The 14734-nt window shown below is 43.9% G+C and overlaps 1 protein-coding gene across 1 annotated transcript in view; it reads left to right on the top strand.

Moving 5' to 3' along the window:
* CAPZA1 (capping actin protein of muscle Z-line subunit alpha 1) overlaps positions 1 to 14734 on the top strand; it is a 44781-nt gene that overhangs the window by 10276 nt on the left and 19771 nt on the right. Inside the window, exons 2-3 of the mRNA XM_066352864.1 lie at positions 2535 to 2598; positions 6759 to 6810. Coding sequence (XP_066208961.1) covers positions 2535 to 2598; positions 6759 to 6810 — 116 coding nt within the window. The remainder of the gene's footprint in view (positions 1 to 2534; positions 2599 to 6758; positions 6811 to 14734) is intronic.

Genomic DNA, 14734 nt, shown 5'->3' with positions numbered 1-14734 from the left:
AATCTGACTGCCTCCCTGTTTCCAGCTTCGGAAAAATACCAAAAAAAAAAAAAAGAGAGAGAGAGAGAAGGGCCCATCTGCTTCTCTACCCCTCCCGCCTCCTTCCTCTCTGTCTCTCTCTTCCCCTCCCACAGCCAAGGCTCCATTGGAGCAAAGTTGGCCCGGGCGCTGAGGATGGCTCTGTGGCCTCTGCCTCAGGTGCTAGAATGGCTCTGGATGCAACAGAGCGACGCCCTAGAGGGGCAGAGCATCGCTCCCTGGTGGGCATGCTGGGTGGATCCCGGTTGGGCGCTTCCGGGAATCTGTCTGACTGCCTCCCCATTTCCAGCTTTGGAAAAATACCAAAAAAAAAAAAAAAAAAAGAGTAGTCTAAGAATTTAATGATATTTTCAAACATATATACCCATTACCAAGACCAAGTGAGGTCTTTGGGTAGGGTACTCTCTTTTTATTGATTTTTTTTTTTAATTTTTATTTATTTATTTTTTTTACAGAGACAGAGAATCAGAGAGAGGGATAGACAGGGACAGACAGCCAGGAACGGAGAGATGAGAAGCATCAATCATTAGTTTTTCATTGATTGCTTTCTCATATGTGCCTTTACCACGAGCCTTCAGCAGACCGAGTAACTCCTTGCTGGAGTCAGCGACCTTGGGTCCAAGCTGGTGAGCTTTTGCTCAAGCCAGATGAGCCCACGCTCAAGCTGGCAACCTCGGGGTCTCGAACCTGGGTCCTCGGCATCCCAGTCCGACGCTCTATCCACTGCTCCACCGCCTGGTTAGGCGGGTACTCTCTCTTAACAGAAGTGGAAATTCTTTCTTTAGACAGATTTTACTGGGCTGGAAGGAGGCTCTTGTGCATCAAAAATTTGCATATCATAGCTTCTTCAGTGTCTCCCCTCTTATTAAATGACACCTTTGTTTGTTAGTTGCTCAGACCGAAAATTTGTGTCTTCTTTGACTCATTTCTCTCACAATCTGCATATAGTCCATCAGCAAATCCTGTTGACTCTGCCTTCAGAGTAGACCCAGAACTTGACTGTTTTTCACTACATCCTTATTCTGACCATGCTGGGAAAAGCCATTGTGATTTTGCACCTAGGTTATTTGCAGGAGCCATTTCTCTGATCTCTCTGCTTCTGCTGTTGCCATCCTAACCCACCCCTCCAGCAGTTTGTCCTCAAAACAGCACCCAGAATAATCTGGTTAAAAATTTGAAGTCAGCCTGACCTGTGGTGGCGCAGTGGATAAAGTGTCGACCTGGAAATGCTGAGGTTGCCGGTTCAAAACCCTGGGCTTGTCTGGTCAAGGCACATATGGGAGTTGATGCTTCCTGCTCCTCCCTCCCCCTTCTCTCTCTCTCTCTCTCTCTCTCTCTCTCTCTCACTCTCTCTCCTCTCTAAAAATTAATAAAAGTAAATAAATAAATAAAAGTGGATCCTTTAAAAAAAATTTGAAGTCAACTTGACCAGGTGGTGGCGCAGTGGATAGAGCATTGACCTGGGACGCTGAGGTCCCAGATTCCCACCCCCTAGGTCTCAGGCTTGAGCGTGGGATCCTAGACTTGACCCCATGATTGCTGGCTTGAGCTCAGAAGTCACTGGCATGACTGGAGCTCCTCTTTGCAGGCACATGTGAGCAAGCAATCAATGAACAACTAAAGTGTTATAACTACGAGTTGATGCTTCTCCTCTCTCTTCTCTCTCTCTCTCTCTCTCTCTCACACACACACACACACACACACACAAAAGAATAAGGTATATCTATTTTGGGAGGAAAAATGTAATTATTTATCCTTAAATACTTCTGGGATAATGTAGAATAAAAAGTTAAAATAATATTTACAAAAACAATTTACTACTATACTTTTTTGAAGTGTAACCTAGTTGAAAGTAAACTTTGAAAGATGTGTTATTTCTCTTTCTTTTTCTTTTTCTGAAGTGAGAAAGGGGAAGCAGGGAGGGGGCAGACAGACAGACTCCCACATGTGCCCAACTGGGATCCACCCGGCATGCCCACCAGGGGGCGAAGCTTGGCCCATCTAGGGTGTTGCTGCACTGCAGCGGGAGCCATTCTAGCGCCTGAGGCAGAGACCACAGAGCCATCCTCAGCGCCCGGGCAAACTTTGCTTCAATGGAACCCTGGCTGCGGGAAGGGAAAAGAGAGACAGAGAGGAAGGAGAGGGGGAAGGGTGGAGATGGGCTTTACTCCTGTGTGCCCTAGCTTGGAATCAAACCCGGGACTTCCACACACCGGGCCGACATTCTAACCGCTGAGCTGACTGGCCATGGCTGATGTGTTATTTCTTTAAAGGGAAGTGGAGGAGAAACATTTTGGAAAACTTTTTTTTTTTAGTCAGTTGAAAAGTTGCTATTGTTTATAGTTACTGATGAAGATTGTAATAATGGGGAATATAAGGTGAATAGGATCTAAAGGTTTAAACAAGGGCTGTAATGAAAATTTCATAATCTGCTAATTACTATCCTTTTATCTGTTACTCTTTATAATTCTCTTCTGTAAATTTTATTTCTCTAGGTGCGCATAGCTGCTAAATTCATCACTCATGCACCCCCAGGGGAATTTAATGAAGTATTCAATGGTGAGTAAAGAGTAGTATTTATTGCCTGATCTGTGGTGGCTCAGTAAATAAAGTGTCAACCTGGAACACTGAGGTCACCGGTTCAGAACCCCAGGCTTGCCTGGTCAAGGCACATATGGGAGTTGTTGCTTCCTGCTCCTTCCCCCTTCTCTCTCTCTCTCTCTCTCTCTAAAATGAATTAAAAAACAACAAAAAAAAATTAGTATTTATTTTAAGCCCTTTTTAATAACATAAAAGCACTTATTGAGTACTTGCTATCACTTTTTTTTAATCCTTACGACATTATAGCTGAACCTAAGGAAATCAATATTCAAAGAGGTTAAAATAGCATATCCAATGTCACCCAGCTAGTGTCAGGACAAACTCAGGTTTGATTCAGAAGCACAGTCTTAACTCATAAATTAGGATACCTATCTTTTGTGAGAAAAGATTTTAAGTCGTTTAATATCAGTAAATATAGAAACAATATTAAATTGATTTCATAGTTTGTTTTTTGTTTTGTTTTTTTAGGGTTTTTTTTGTTGTTGTTTTTTTTTGTATTTTTCTGAAGTTGGAAACGGGGAGGCAGTTAGACTCCCGCATGCACCCAACTGGGATCCACCCGGCATGCCCACCAGGGGGCGATGCTCTGCCCATCTGGGGCGTTGTTCTGTTGCATCCAGAGCCATTCTAGCGCCTGAGGCAGAGGCCATACAGCCATCCTCAGCGCCCGGGCAACTTTGCTCCAATGGAGCCTTGGCAGCAGGAGGGGAAGAGAGAGACAGAGAGGGAGGAATGGGGGAGGGGTGGAGAAGCAGATGGGCGCTTCTCCTGTGTGCCCTGGCCGGGAATCAAACCCGGGACTCCTGCACGCCAGGCCGACGCTCTACCACTGAGCCAACCGGCCAGGGCATGATTTCATAGTTTTAATTTTGTCATTATAAATCATAGTTTAAATTTCTTCTGTGTTTTCACTTAGAAAGTACCAGAGAGTAGGAGACGTTCTAGAACCATTGGGGCTGAACAAATTGCATCTTGGAAAATTGTTAAATATACACATTTCAGTGTTGTCACCCCCTCAAGATTCTCGTTCATTAGAGCTGGGGTGGGATCTGATTTTCCAGTTCTCCCAGGTGACTCTGAGTCCCAGCCATTTTGGGAATCACTATTTCAATGCATTTACAACCTTCCATATTATACCCTTACTGTCTTACCACAGCATGCAGTATGAAAATATATAGTCTTACCACAGCATGCAGTATGAAAATATATAGTAGATGAGGCATGTTGTACTTTGTGATAAAAGCAATCATCATAATCTCATTAATTCATCTTAAAGTCCTCCTTCAGTAAAATCATAATCTTTGTGCATCTTGGTTCAGTTCAGCAATTTTATTTTGAAATCCTAGTTTTACAAGATGTTATCTTCTTGAGAAAGACTGTAATATCATCAGTACTTGACCTAGAGCCTTACACGTTGTAGAACAATCAATCATCTCCATTGATAAAATTAATGATGTGGAGAAAGACTACCTAGGAGAACATATAAACATTTACTATAAGGAGTAAATAATGAATAGAAAACTGAAGATGTTCTTTTTTTATAGACTTGTGTATAGATTTTGAGCTCAAACAGCAAAGAGAAACAAATGCAGCCTTTCTTTCCTTAGTTTTTCATCCACATTGACCAAATCTACATTTTCAACAACTGAGCTTTGAGAAAATTCTCCTTTGACTTGAACTTGACCCTACTTGATTAGCTCAGATAAATTCTTAACATTAATGATCTTTGGAGTTAAAAGTTCCTTCTTTTATTTATTTATTTATTTTTTGAAGCTGGAAACGAGGAGAGACAGTCAGACAGACTCCCGCATGCGCCCGACTGGGATCCACCCGGCACGCCCACCAGGGGCAACGCTCTGCCCACCAGGGGGCGATGCTCTGCCCCTCTGGGGCGTCACTCTGCCGCGACCAGAGCCACTCTAGCGCCTGGGGCAGAGGCCAAGGAGCCATCCCCAGCGCCGGGCCATCTTTGCTCCAATGGAGCCTTGGCTGCGGGAGGGGAAGAGAGAGACAGAGAGGAAGGAGGGGGGCGGGGGTGGAGAAGCAAATGGGCGCTTCTCCTATGTGCCCTGGCCGGGAATCGGACCCAGGTCCCCCACACGCCAGGCTGACGCTCTACCGCTGAGCCAACCGGCCAGGGCCTCCTTCTTTTATTTTTGACAACTGAATGTACTTTACAAGGAATATCATGAAAATAATTGGTACCAAATCATTAGATTAAGAACTAGCCCTGGCCTGACCTGCGATGGCACAGTGGGTAAGAGCATCGACCTGGAACACTGAGGTCACAGGTTCGAAATCCTGGGCTTTCTTGGTCAAGGCACATATGGGAGTTGATGCTTTCTGCTCTTCTCTCCCTTCTCTCTCTTTCTCTCTCTGTCTCTCTCCTCTCTCTAAAATGAATAAAAAAAAAAAAAAATAAGATTAAAAAAAAAAGAATAGCCCTGGCCGGTTTGCTCAGTGGTAGAGCGCTGGCCTGACATGCAAGAGTCCTGGGTTCGATTCCTGGCCAGGGCACACAGGAGAAGCGCCCATCTGCTTCTCCACCCCTCCCCCTCTCCGTCTCTCTCTTCCCCTCCCTCAGCCAAGGCTCCATTGGAGCAAAGTTGGCCTGGGCGCTGAAGATGTCTCCATGGCCTCTGCCTCAGTCGCTAGAATGGCTCTGGTTGCAACAGAGCAATGCCCCAGAGGGGCAGAACATCGCCCCCTGGTGGGCATGCGGGTGGATCCCGGTGGGCGCGTGCGGGAGTCTGTCTGACTGCCTCCCTGTTTCCAACTTTAGGAAAATACAAAAAGAAAAAAAGGATTCATGCCTGCCAGATGGTGGCACAGTGGATAGAACATTGGACTGGGATGCAGAGGACCCAGGTTCAAAATCCCAAGGTCGCCGGCTTGAGCATGGGCTCACCAGCTTGAGCATGGGGTCACAAGCTTTAGTGTGGAGTCATGTCTGTGAGGTTGCTGGCTTGAGCCCTAAGGTTGCTGGTTTGAAGCCCAAGGTCGCTGACTCTGCCGTAGAGCTCCCCCTCCCCCTAATCAAAGCACATAAGATAAAGCAATCAATGAACAATGAAGGTGCTGCAACGAAGAATTGATGCTTCTCATCTCTCTCCCTGTATGTCCCTCTCTCTGTCTTTGACACACAAAAAAAAGAAAAAGAAAACTCAAGACATTCTTCTTTATAGACTTGTGTACATATTTTGAGCTCTAACAGCAAAGAGAAGCAAATGCAACCTTTCTTTCCCTAGTCTTTCTTCCATATTGACCAAATGTAAATTTTTAACAACTGAGCTTTGAGAAAATTCTCCTTGGACTTGAACTTTACCCCACTTGACTAGCTCAGATAAATTCTTAACATTAATGGTCTTTGCAGTTGGAAGGTCCTTGTTTTATTTTGACAACTGAATGTACTTTACAAGGAACATCATGAAAATAATTGATACCAAATCATTAAATTAAGAATTGGAAGCAACTTGTGGCCTGAGGGCTGGTATTTATTGGCCTGCTACACAGCTGGCCTCTGCCAGCCCCTTCTTTCAGAAGCTCTGAGAGTCAATGGCCTTTGGTTTGTAGTAATTAGCCTCCCATCTTGTAGCTAATTCTTGGCAGTTTCTAGCAACAAGGACCCTGGTCTTCTAAAAGAAAAGTGACTAGAATCTTGATACACATCTTTTGAAAAAGATTGTAGGCCCCACATTAGATTATTCAAAGAAAAATATGTTTAGCAGTTTCACTGCCACTGGCTGAATTGTGCCCAGCATGCCTGAAATGAGGTTACAGACAAGCCTGTGATTCTTCATCTAATTTTAAAGGATGCTTTAGATACAGAATTAACCGTCCTAACTTTAACCTTCTGTAAACCATGTTTTTCATTTGCTGTGAAATTCCTTGATAATTAATGTTGAATTATTTTTGTACCACAAATAATTATATGCAGATCTATGAACATTAGCATCTATTTGCGTTTTTAGATCCAGTATTTCCAAAGACACTAACCTTAGCCTTACAAAGTCTGATTTATTTTTAACTTTAATATAGAAATCTGCCGAAATCTCTCAAGTTTGTCCTCGACTGAACATTGTGACTTAAACATCTTTTAACATTTTTTTCTTTCTCAGATGTCCGGCTACTACTCAATAATGACAATCTCCTCAGGGAAGGGGCAGCACAGTAAGTATCTTTTAAAATCTACTTACAGTGTTATTTTAACATTGGATAAACTATGTTGATAGTAAACTGGCACCCTGAACACTAAGTTTAAACTTTTCCAAAGAAAGCAGTTGGTTTTAGCAGTTTTGTCTTGGCAAAAACACGTTTCTCTACAATGTCGACTCCTTAAGGCCTGTTATATGTGCTTTTATTTACTTGTTTATTTCGGTGCAGATTTTCCCCACTATAGCAGAGTTTAATGTTGGCTCTTATGTTTTATTCTATAGTTCTTTTAGCTCCTGTTGAATTTTTTTTTTAACTGCTAGTTATATAACAATAAGGCTGGTATTGATGAATGAAAATATTTCTCAGATTCCCAAAGAATTGCAGATACTCATAAAGTAACTTTATTGTAAGAATTAACCATAGAGTAATAGTGTCATCATTCTATAGTCATTGACTTCTTATCACTATCAAGCTAATTCATCTTTATAAAATTACCATTTTCATTTTGTCTTTGTCTTTAAAAACATTAAAGCCGCCTGACCTGACGGTGGCACAGTGGATAGAACATCGGACTGGGATGTGGAGGACCCAGGTTCAAGACCCCGAGGTCGCCAGCTTGAGCGCAGGCTCATCTGGTTTGAGCAAAAGCTCACCAGCTTGGACCCAAGGGCGCTGGCTTGAGCAAGGGGTTTCTCGGTCTGCTGCAGCCCCAGCGTCAAGGCACATATGAGAAAGCAATCAGTGAACAACTAAGGTGTCGCAATGCGCAACGAAAAACTAATGATTGATGCTTCTCATCTCTCTCTGTTCCTGTCTGTCTGTTCCCGATCTATCCATCTCTCTGACTCTCTCTCTGTCACTGTAAAAAAATAAAAATAAAATAAATTTTAAAAAAGAAAAAAAAGCCCTGGCCGGTTGGCTCAGCGGTAGAGCGTCGGCCTAGCGTGCGGAGGACCCGGGTTCGATTCCCGGCCAGGGCACATAGGAGAAGCGCCCATTTGCTTCTCCACTCCTCCGCCGCGCTTTCCTCTCTGTCTCTCTCTTCCCCTCCCGCAGCCGAGGCTCCATTGGAGCAAAGATGGCCCGGGCGCTGGGGATGGCTCTGTGGCCTCTGCCCCAGGCGCTAGAGTGGCTCTGGTCGCAACATGGCGACGCCCAGGATGGGCAGAGCATCGCCCCCTGGTGGGCAGAGCGTCGCCCCCTGGTGGGCGTGCCGGGTGGATCCCGGTCGGGCGCATGCGGGAGTCTGTCTGACTGTCTCTCCCTGTTTCCAGCTTCAGAAAAATGAAAAAAAAAAAAAAAAAAAAAAAAAAGAAAAAAAAAATTAAAGCCTGACCAGAAGTAGTACAGTGGATAGAGCATTGACCAGGGATGCTGAGGCCCCAGGTTCAAAACCCCAAGGTCTCTGGCTTGAGCGCAAAGTCATCCAGCTTGAGCTTGTGTGAGATCATTGACATGATCCCATGGTCACTGGCTTGAAGCCCGAGGTCTCTGGCTTGAGTAAGACATGATCACTGGCTTGAAGCCCAAGGTCGCTGGCTTGAGTAAGAAAGAGGTCACTGACTTGGCTTGAGCCCTCGGTCAAGGCACATATTGGAAGCAATCAATAAACAAGTAAAAGTCGGCTGCTGGCCGTTGTCGCTCCGGGCTGCGGGATGACACCGCCTCCGCATGGATGCGCCTCCCTCGGCGTCCTGCGAGCCCGCGACTCTGTCCTGTCAGCTCGGCCGGCCACCCGAGGAGCGGACCCCGCATCTCAGCTATCTGGAACGGTGCTGAAACCGTGATTCTTGTGGCTGCCAACAGTGGGTCCTCACCAACCCGTGTTTGGGAGTTCCTGTGAAGTTTGCTTGGTAGAGTGTTCTACTCACGCTGCCATAAAAAAAAAAAAAAAGAATAAAATAAAATAAAATAAACAAGCAAAGTGATGCAACTCCAAGTTTATGCTTCTCCTCTCCCTCCCTCCCTCCCTCCCTTTCTCCCCTCCCCTCTCCTCTCCTCTCTCCTCTCTCTCTTTCTTTCTCTCTAAAATAAAATAAAAAAACATTACAGTGGTGTGGGTATTTTTAAATTTATTTTGTTTCTGTTGTTTCTTCTTTCAGTCTAAACACTCAGCTGTCAAGGCCCCCTGTTATCTGGGTTTATCACTATTCTCCTTTACTTTTCAATATAGTTTTATTTCAGTTACTATGTATCCAACTGGCCCATAGTGCCTTTGTACAGAAGAATACATAATAGGGTAATGTCTGAGAAAGGGTGGGTGGGGAGGTGGGACAAGGATTTTGATTCAGAGCATCAGATAATTATCACGAGTGCATTTGGTATGAAATATAATTGGTTTAGTCAGGGGTCCAGTTCACTGTCCCTCAGACCGTTGGAGGGCCGCCACATACGTGCTCCTCTCACTGGCCACCAATGAAAGAGGTGCTCCTTCCGGAAGTGCTGCAGGGGGCCGGATAAACGGTCTCAGGTGGCTATATGCGGCCCGCGGGCCGTAGTTTGGGGATGCCTGGTTTAGATGGTACCTATAAAGATGGTTTTAAGAGCTGCTGCCTGGAAAACAATCTTTTACTCTTGCTCTGTCCATGCTGGGTTTTTTAACTAATTTTGGGACTCTTAGGTTTCATTTCTTTACTCCTGCCAGTAAGTCTCTTTTCAGGGCTCGCGGCAAATGACTAATCGTAAAGGAATGTCTGACATCACAAGCCAAAAAGTCCTGGCACACGTCTATAAAAGACCCTCCTTGGTCCAGCAGCCAGTGGGCTAATGCCCCATGACCTGTCTCATTCACCCTCCCAAAAGCCCTTAAAACCCAGTCCCAGGCTGTGCCTGGCGCACGACTCTCCCTTGCGAGTCAGCCCGGCAGGGTTCCTTTTTTCCTTTCAATAAAGCCTGTTACTCTGGTCTTTTCAGACTCCCATGGATTCCAACAGGGACCAGATTCTAAAAACTTAGAATGTGCACACCATCACTATAATTATCATGAATGATATCCTAATTATACATTGATTTAGGTACACACTAAAGATACCTTTTAATGCTAGTTTCTCTTAGATACTTAGAATCTGTCATAGAAAAAGACATTCATGATTTGCTAGTTTAATCCCTTCTTCTGCCCTTTTTTTTTCCTTTTCCAAGTGAGAGTAGGGACGATAGCCAGACTCTTCCATGTGTCCTGACTGGGATCCACCCTGCAACCCCTGTCTAGGGCCGATAGTCTGCCTCTCTGGGGCCGTGCTCACAGCTGAGCTGTTTTTGGTACCTGAGGTGGAGGCTGTACAGAGCCATCCTCAGCACCAGGGGTGATGTGCTTCAACCAGTCGAGCCATGGCTGCAGGAGGGGACGAGAGAGAAAATAAGGGGGAGGGAGTGGTGTAGAAGCAGATGGTTGCTTCTCCTGTCTACCCTGATCAGGAATCGAACCCTGGATATCCACACGCTGGCAGACACTCTACCACTGAGCCAACTGGCCAGGTCCCCTCTGCCCTTTCAATGGAAGAATCTTATGTACGTTCTGTAAGCAGATGGTTATTCAATCTGAGCACTTATACAGGTATTGATCGACTTACGACCTATGCAACTTATGACCGTTCGACTTTATGACCACAATCGCTAGCCACGACTGCTCCATGTCTGGCAGCACAAGTGTTGCCCGTACAACAGTGCGGACCAGCTTCCGGTAGCACAACCATCTCCGCGTGCACCATTTTAACTGTTATCCCAGACTCGGTACAGCAATTTGTGTTTTGTGCCTGGGATATATTTCATCAAACCCCTCCCAAGATGTCTACCAAGAGGAAATTGTCTTTGTCTACGCCTCAGCCTGCCAAGAAGGAAAGAAAGGCCATCGATTTCCACACGAAAATGAAGGTAATTAAGCAGTACGAAGGAGGAAAGAAAGTAAATGTGAAGTTATCACACTCGACTATGTTGACGATTTTGAAAGATTAAGAAAGAATTCGTGAAGCTGTGAAAGGTTCTGCACCCATGCGATCAACAGTTATAACAAAGCAATGAAGCTGGCCCATCCACGAAATGGAGAAATTGTTATATATTTGGATGGAAGATCAAATTCAAAAACGGACATCAAGTCCCTGGCCAGTTAGCTCAGTGGTAGAGCGTTGGCCTGGCGTGCAGGAGTCCCAGGTTCCATTCCCGGCTAGGGCACACAGGAGAAGCGCCCATCTGCTTCTCCACCCCTCCCCCTCTCCTTCCTCTCTGTCTCTTTCCCTCCCGCAGCCAAGGCTCCATTGGAGCAAAGATGGCCCGGGCACTGAGGATGGCTCCATGGCCTCTGCCTCAGGCGCTAGAATGGCTCTGGTTGCAACAGAGCAACGCCCCAGATGGGCAGAGCATCACCCCCTGATGAGCATGCCGGGTGGATCCCGGTCGGGCGCATGAGGGAGTCTGTCTGACTGCCTCCCCGTTTCCAACTTCAGAAAAATACAAAAAAATAAAAATAAAAAAAACGGACACCATTAAGTCTTTTTACTGTGCAGATGAAGGTGAGAAGTCTATTTCAGACTCTGAAGGAGTGTGCTGGAGAAGATTACAGTCAAGAATTTGTAGCAAGCACTGGCTGGTTCCAGAGATTCAAGAAGAGATTCCAAATGCATAGTGTTCGAGTGACTGGAGAAGCAGGGAGTGCGGATGAGGAAGGAGCACATAAGATTGTTGATAGTCTGGATGAATTAATTACAGATGAGGGATATCTAGAAGAACAGATTTTCAATGTTGATGAAACTGGATTATTTTGGGAACGGATGCCAGCACGCTCTTATATTCACAAAGAGGCCAAAAGCATGCCGGGATTTAAAGCATTTAAGGATAGGCTAACTCTGCTGCTTGGCGGGAACATCGCAGGGTTTAAGCTGAAGCCATTCTTAATTTATCGCTCAGACAACCCCCGTGTGTTCAAGAATGTTAACGAGCACACACTGCCCATCTACATTCGTCCTCAACATAAAGCATGGATGACACAAGGACTGTTTGAAGACTGGTTTTTGAACAGTTTTATTTCTCAAGTTCGAGAATATTGTTTGGAGAAAGATATTCCTTTCAAGATTTTATTGCTACTCGATAATGCACCTGGACACCCACCACATCTAGGTGATCTCTATCCAGATGTAAAATTTGTTTTTCTTCCGCCAAACACGACTCCACTCATCCAGCCTATAGACCAAGGTTCAATTGCTACATTAAAGGCCAACTATCTCCAAATCACCTTCGCTCAAGCAATATCCGCTATAGATGCTGACTCAGAACTAACATTGCGAGATTTTTGGAAACACTACAACATTTTGATGTGTATCAAGAATATCGCTACCGCCTGGGAGGCTGTGACGACAAAGTGCATGAGTGGCATCTGGAAAAATCGTGTTAAGCGCTATGTTAATGATTTTGACGGATTTGACAGTGAACATGAACTTGAAATGATTCAGGGGAATAAATAGTAAAACTCGCTCAAGACCTTTCTTTGGAGTGTGAAATGGAAGATGTCAAAGAGTTGCTAGTCAAAGAATTCAGAGAACTTACAATTGAAGAGCTAATCGAACTGGAAGAAGAAAGTGGCGGAAGAATAAAGAAGAGAAGCAGAAAGGGAAGAGGAGAAGCCAGAAAGTAAGTTCACCACTAAGGGATTATCAGGATTATCTTTACTGAATAAACTTCTTATACATTTCGAAGCAATGGACCCAAACATCGAACGATTTGCAAGGATTGAACGGATGGCGCACAATGTGTTTCATCCGTATCGTGAAATTTATGAAGAAAAAAAGAAACATACAATTCAGACAAAGCTCATCATGTTTATGAAAAACCAACTCTGGTAACCCCAACTGCTGCCTCAGATAATGACATCAATGATCCACAGCCAAGCACCAGCGGCCAATAAAATGTTTCCTATGATATTTTTACACCTGTATTTTGTATTTTTTTTTTTTAGATCTTTTATTTATTCACTTTAGAGAGAGAGGAGGCAGAGAGAGAGAAGGGAGGGAGGAGCAGAAAGCATCAACTCCCATATGTGCCTTGACCAGGGAAGCCCTGGGTTTCGAACCGGCGACCTCAGTGTTCCAGGTCGATGCTTTTACCCACTGCTCCACCGCAGGTCAGGCCTGTATTTTGTATTTTTGTATGCCCCTGTATTTTGTAATTTTGTATGTTTTGCAAATATTAAACCAGTTGTACTGGTAATGCAGCATTTTACTTAAACCCGATGAATGTAAAAATAAGAAACAAATTGGTGTAGAGATGATACAAATGGCATAAATGAACAAAAGATTATGATATATAACAATAATGAAAGAATTATGATAAAATATGACTTAAAGATTTTTATAACATTATTTCACAGTACTGTACATATAGCCTACTCAACTTAAGACCAAATCATGTTACGACCAGTCTGTTGGAACCAATCGTGTTCGTAAATCGAGGACTAGCTGTAGTAATAACGAATTTACAAGGCAAGTTCTTCAATTTGCCTGCCATATTGATCTTAGTTCTATCCTTGCGAACTACCCAAAATAAATCTACTCTGTACTTCACTGCCAAAGGGGATGGGAGTGGAACCTTGAGGCCCAAAGTTGATTGCATTCTGAGCCAGTTTTCCTGTTTTGAGTGACAGTAGAATTGGGTGTGTAGTTCAGATGCTTCAATTGTTTAAATTACACTGACAATAAAGCTTTGTATTTACAAATATTCTAGTTCTTATGGACTCTAGATTCTTGGAGAATCCCTTGCTGAAGGAGAATTGTCTTGTGCCCAAATACTTTCCACACAAGGGGAGAGTTCAGTTTTATTTCCATAACGAGGTACTTTGGTTCCTTGACCCTACTGCTCATAGTTAGCACTCAGTAATCACTATTGCCTTCTATGGAAAATAAAGGCGGCTGGAACAACCTGGTATTTACCCTCCTTCCTGGATTTCCACCAGAATCATTGATAATTCCGAGCACTTCTGGGCTAAGGAGGGTGTTGTAGACCATGTTAAAGAGTAGGTTTTATTCTGAGAGAGAGGGGAAATTATTAGGAAGTATTGAGCAGAGAATGGCATGATCAGACTTCTATTTAAAATGATCACTGGCTGCTCAGCAGGGGTGCAGAGATTGAGGTAAATGAGTACTTAGAAGACAAGAGTGGGGTGGTTTCACCGGGAGTGATTGTGGTAGGGTTGGTGGAAGGAGGCAGAGTCACACTCTGAGGATGGACTCAAAGCAGAACCTACAAGACCCCATGTTAACAAATTTTGGTGTTGATATTTGTAATCTGTAGTTTTAGGACATATCCTGATATGAAGTACTTATTTACTCCCTACTTATAAAGGGTTTTAAAAAATCTATATTTCTTTCTGAAGAGCCAGTGTGTTTAGAACTTATTTTGCTACATGGGGATGTTGTGTTACAAGGAAATGATTCATCAAAAGACAACAGTTTAAGATGAGAAGATTGAAGATTAGCCTTAAATATTTGTTACTTTGGTTTCTCTTGAAAAGTTCAATGCTTTGGTTAAAAGAAGTGATCTAGCAGGTGTTTTATCAGGTTAAAATTGGGCTGAGGAGATGTTTAACTTTTCCCTTGGCAGGTGAATTCTGGGACAGGACTGATACTTCATAAGAATATAAGTGTATTATGCTTTCTTACCCTGAAGTTTATTTCCATCTTTCTTTTGCCTTTCTTTTACTTGCACTTACTTTGAAAGATGTACTAGGAAGCCATTGAAAATGCAGAGCTTTATAAATCTAGCACTGAACATATAGTAATATTAGGCATGATGATTTATTCGTATCCGTTTTTTAATAACCTCTACTGTGCCGTAAGTTCTCCTTTGACACTTGACTTTTGCTCAGCTCTCCCCTCACCTGTCCCCATGTCAGATGCCTTCTAGTACATTAAGTTATTTCTGCTACCCTGTCCTGCCTCAGATTCCATAATAAAGA

The sequence above is a fragment of the Saccopteryx leptura genome, chromosome 11 (genome assembly GCF_036850995.1).
Source record: "Saccopteryx leptura isolate mSacLep1 chromosome 11, mSacLep1_pri_phased_curated, whole genome shotgun sequence".
Classification (NCBI taxonomy): Eukaryota; Metazoa; Chordata; class Mammalia; order Chiroptera; family Emballonuridae; genus Saccopteryx; species Saccopteryx leptura.
The sequence above is the reverse complement of the archived record's forward strand: the minus strand, read 5'-3'. Positions and strand labels throughout refer to the sequence as shown.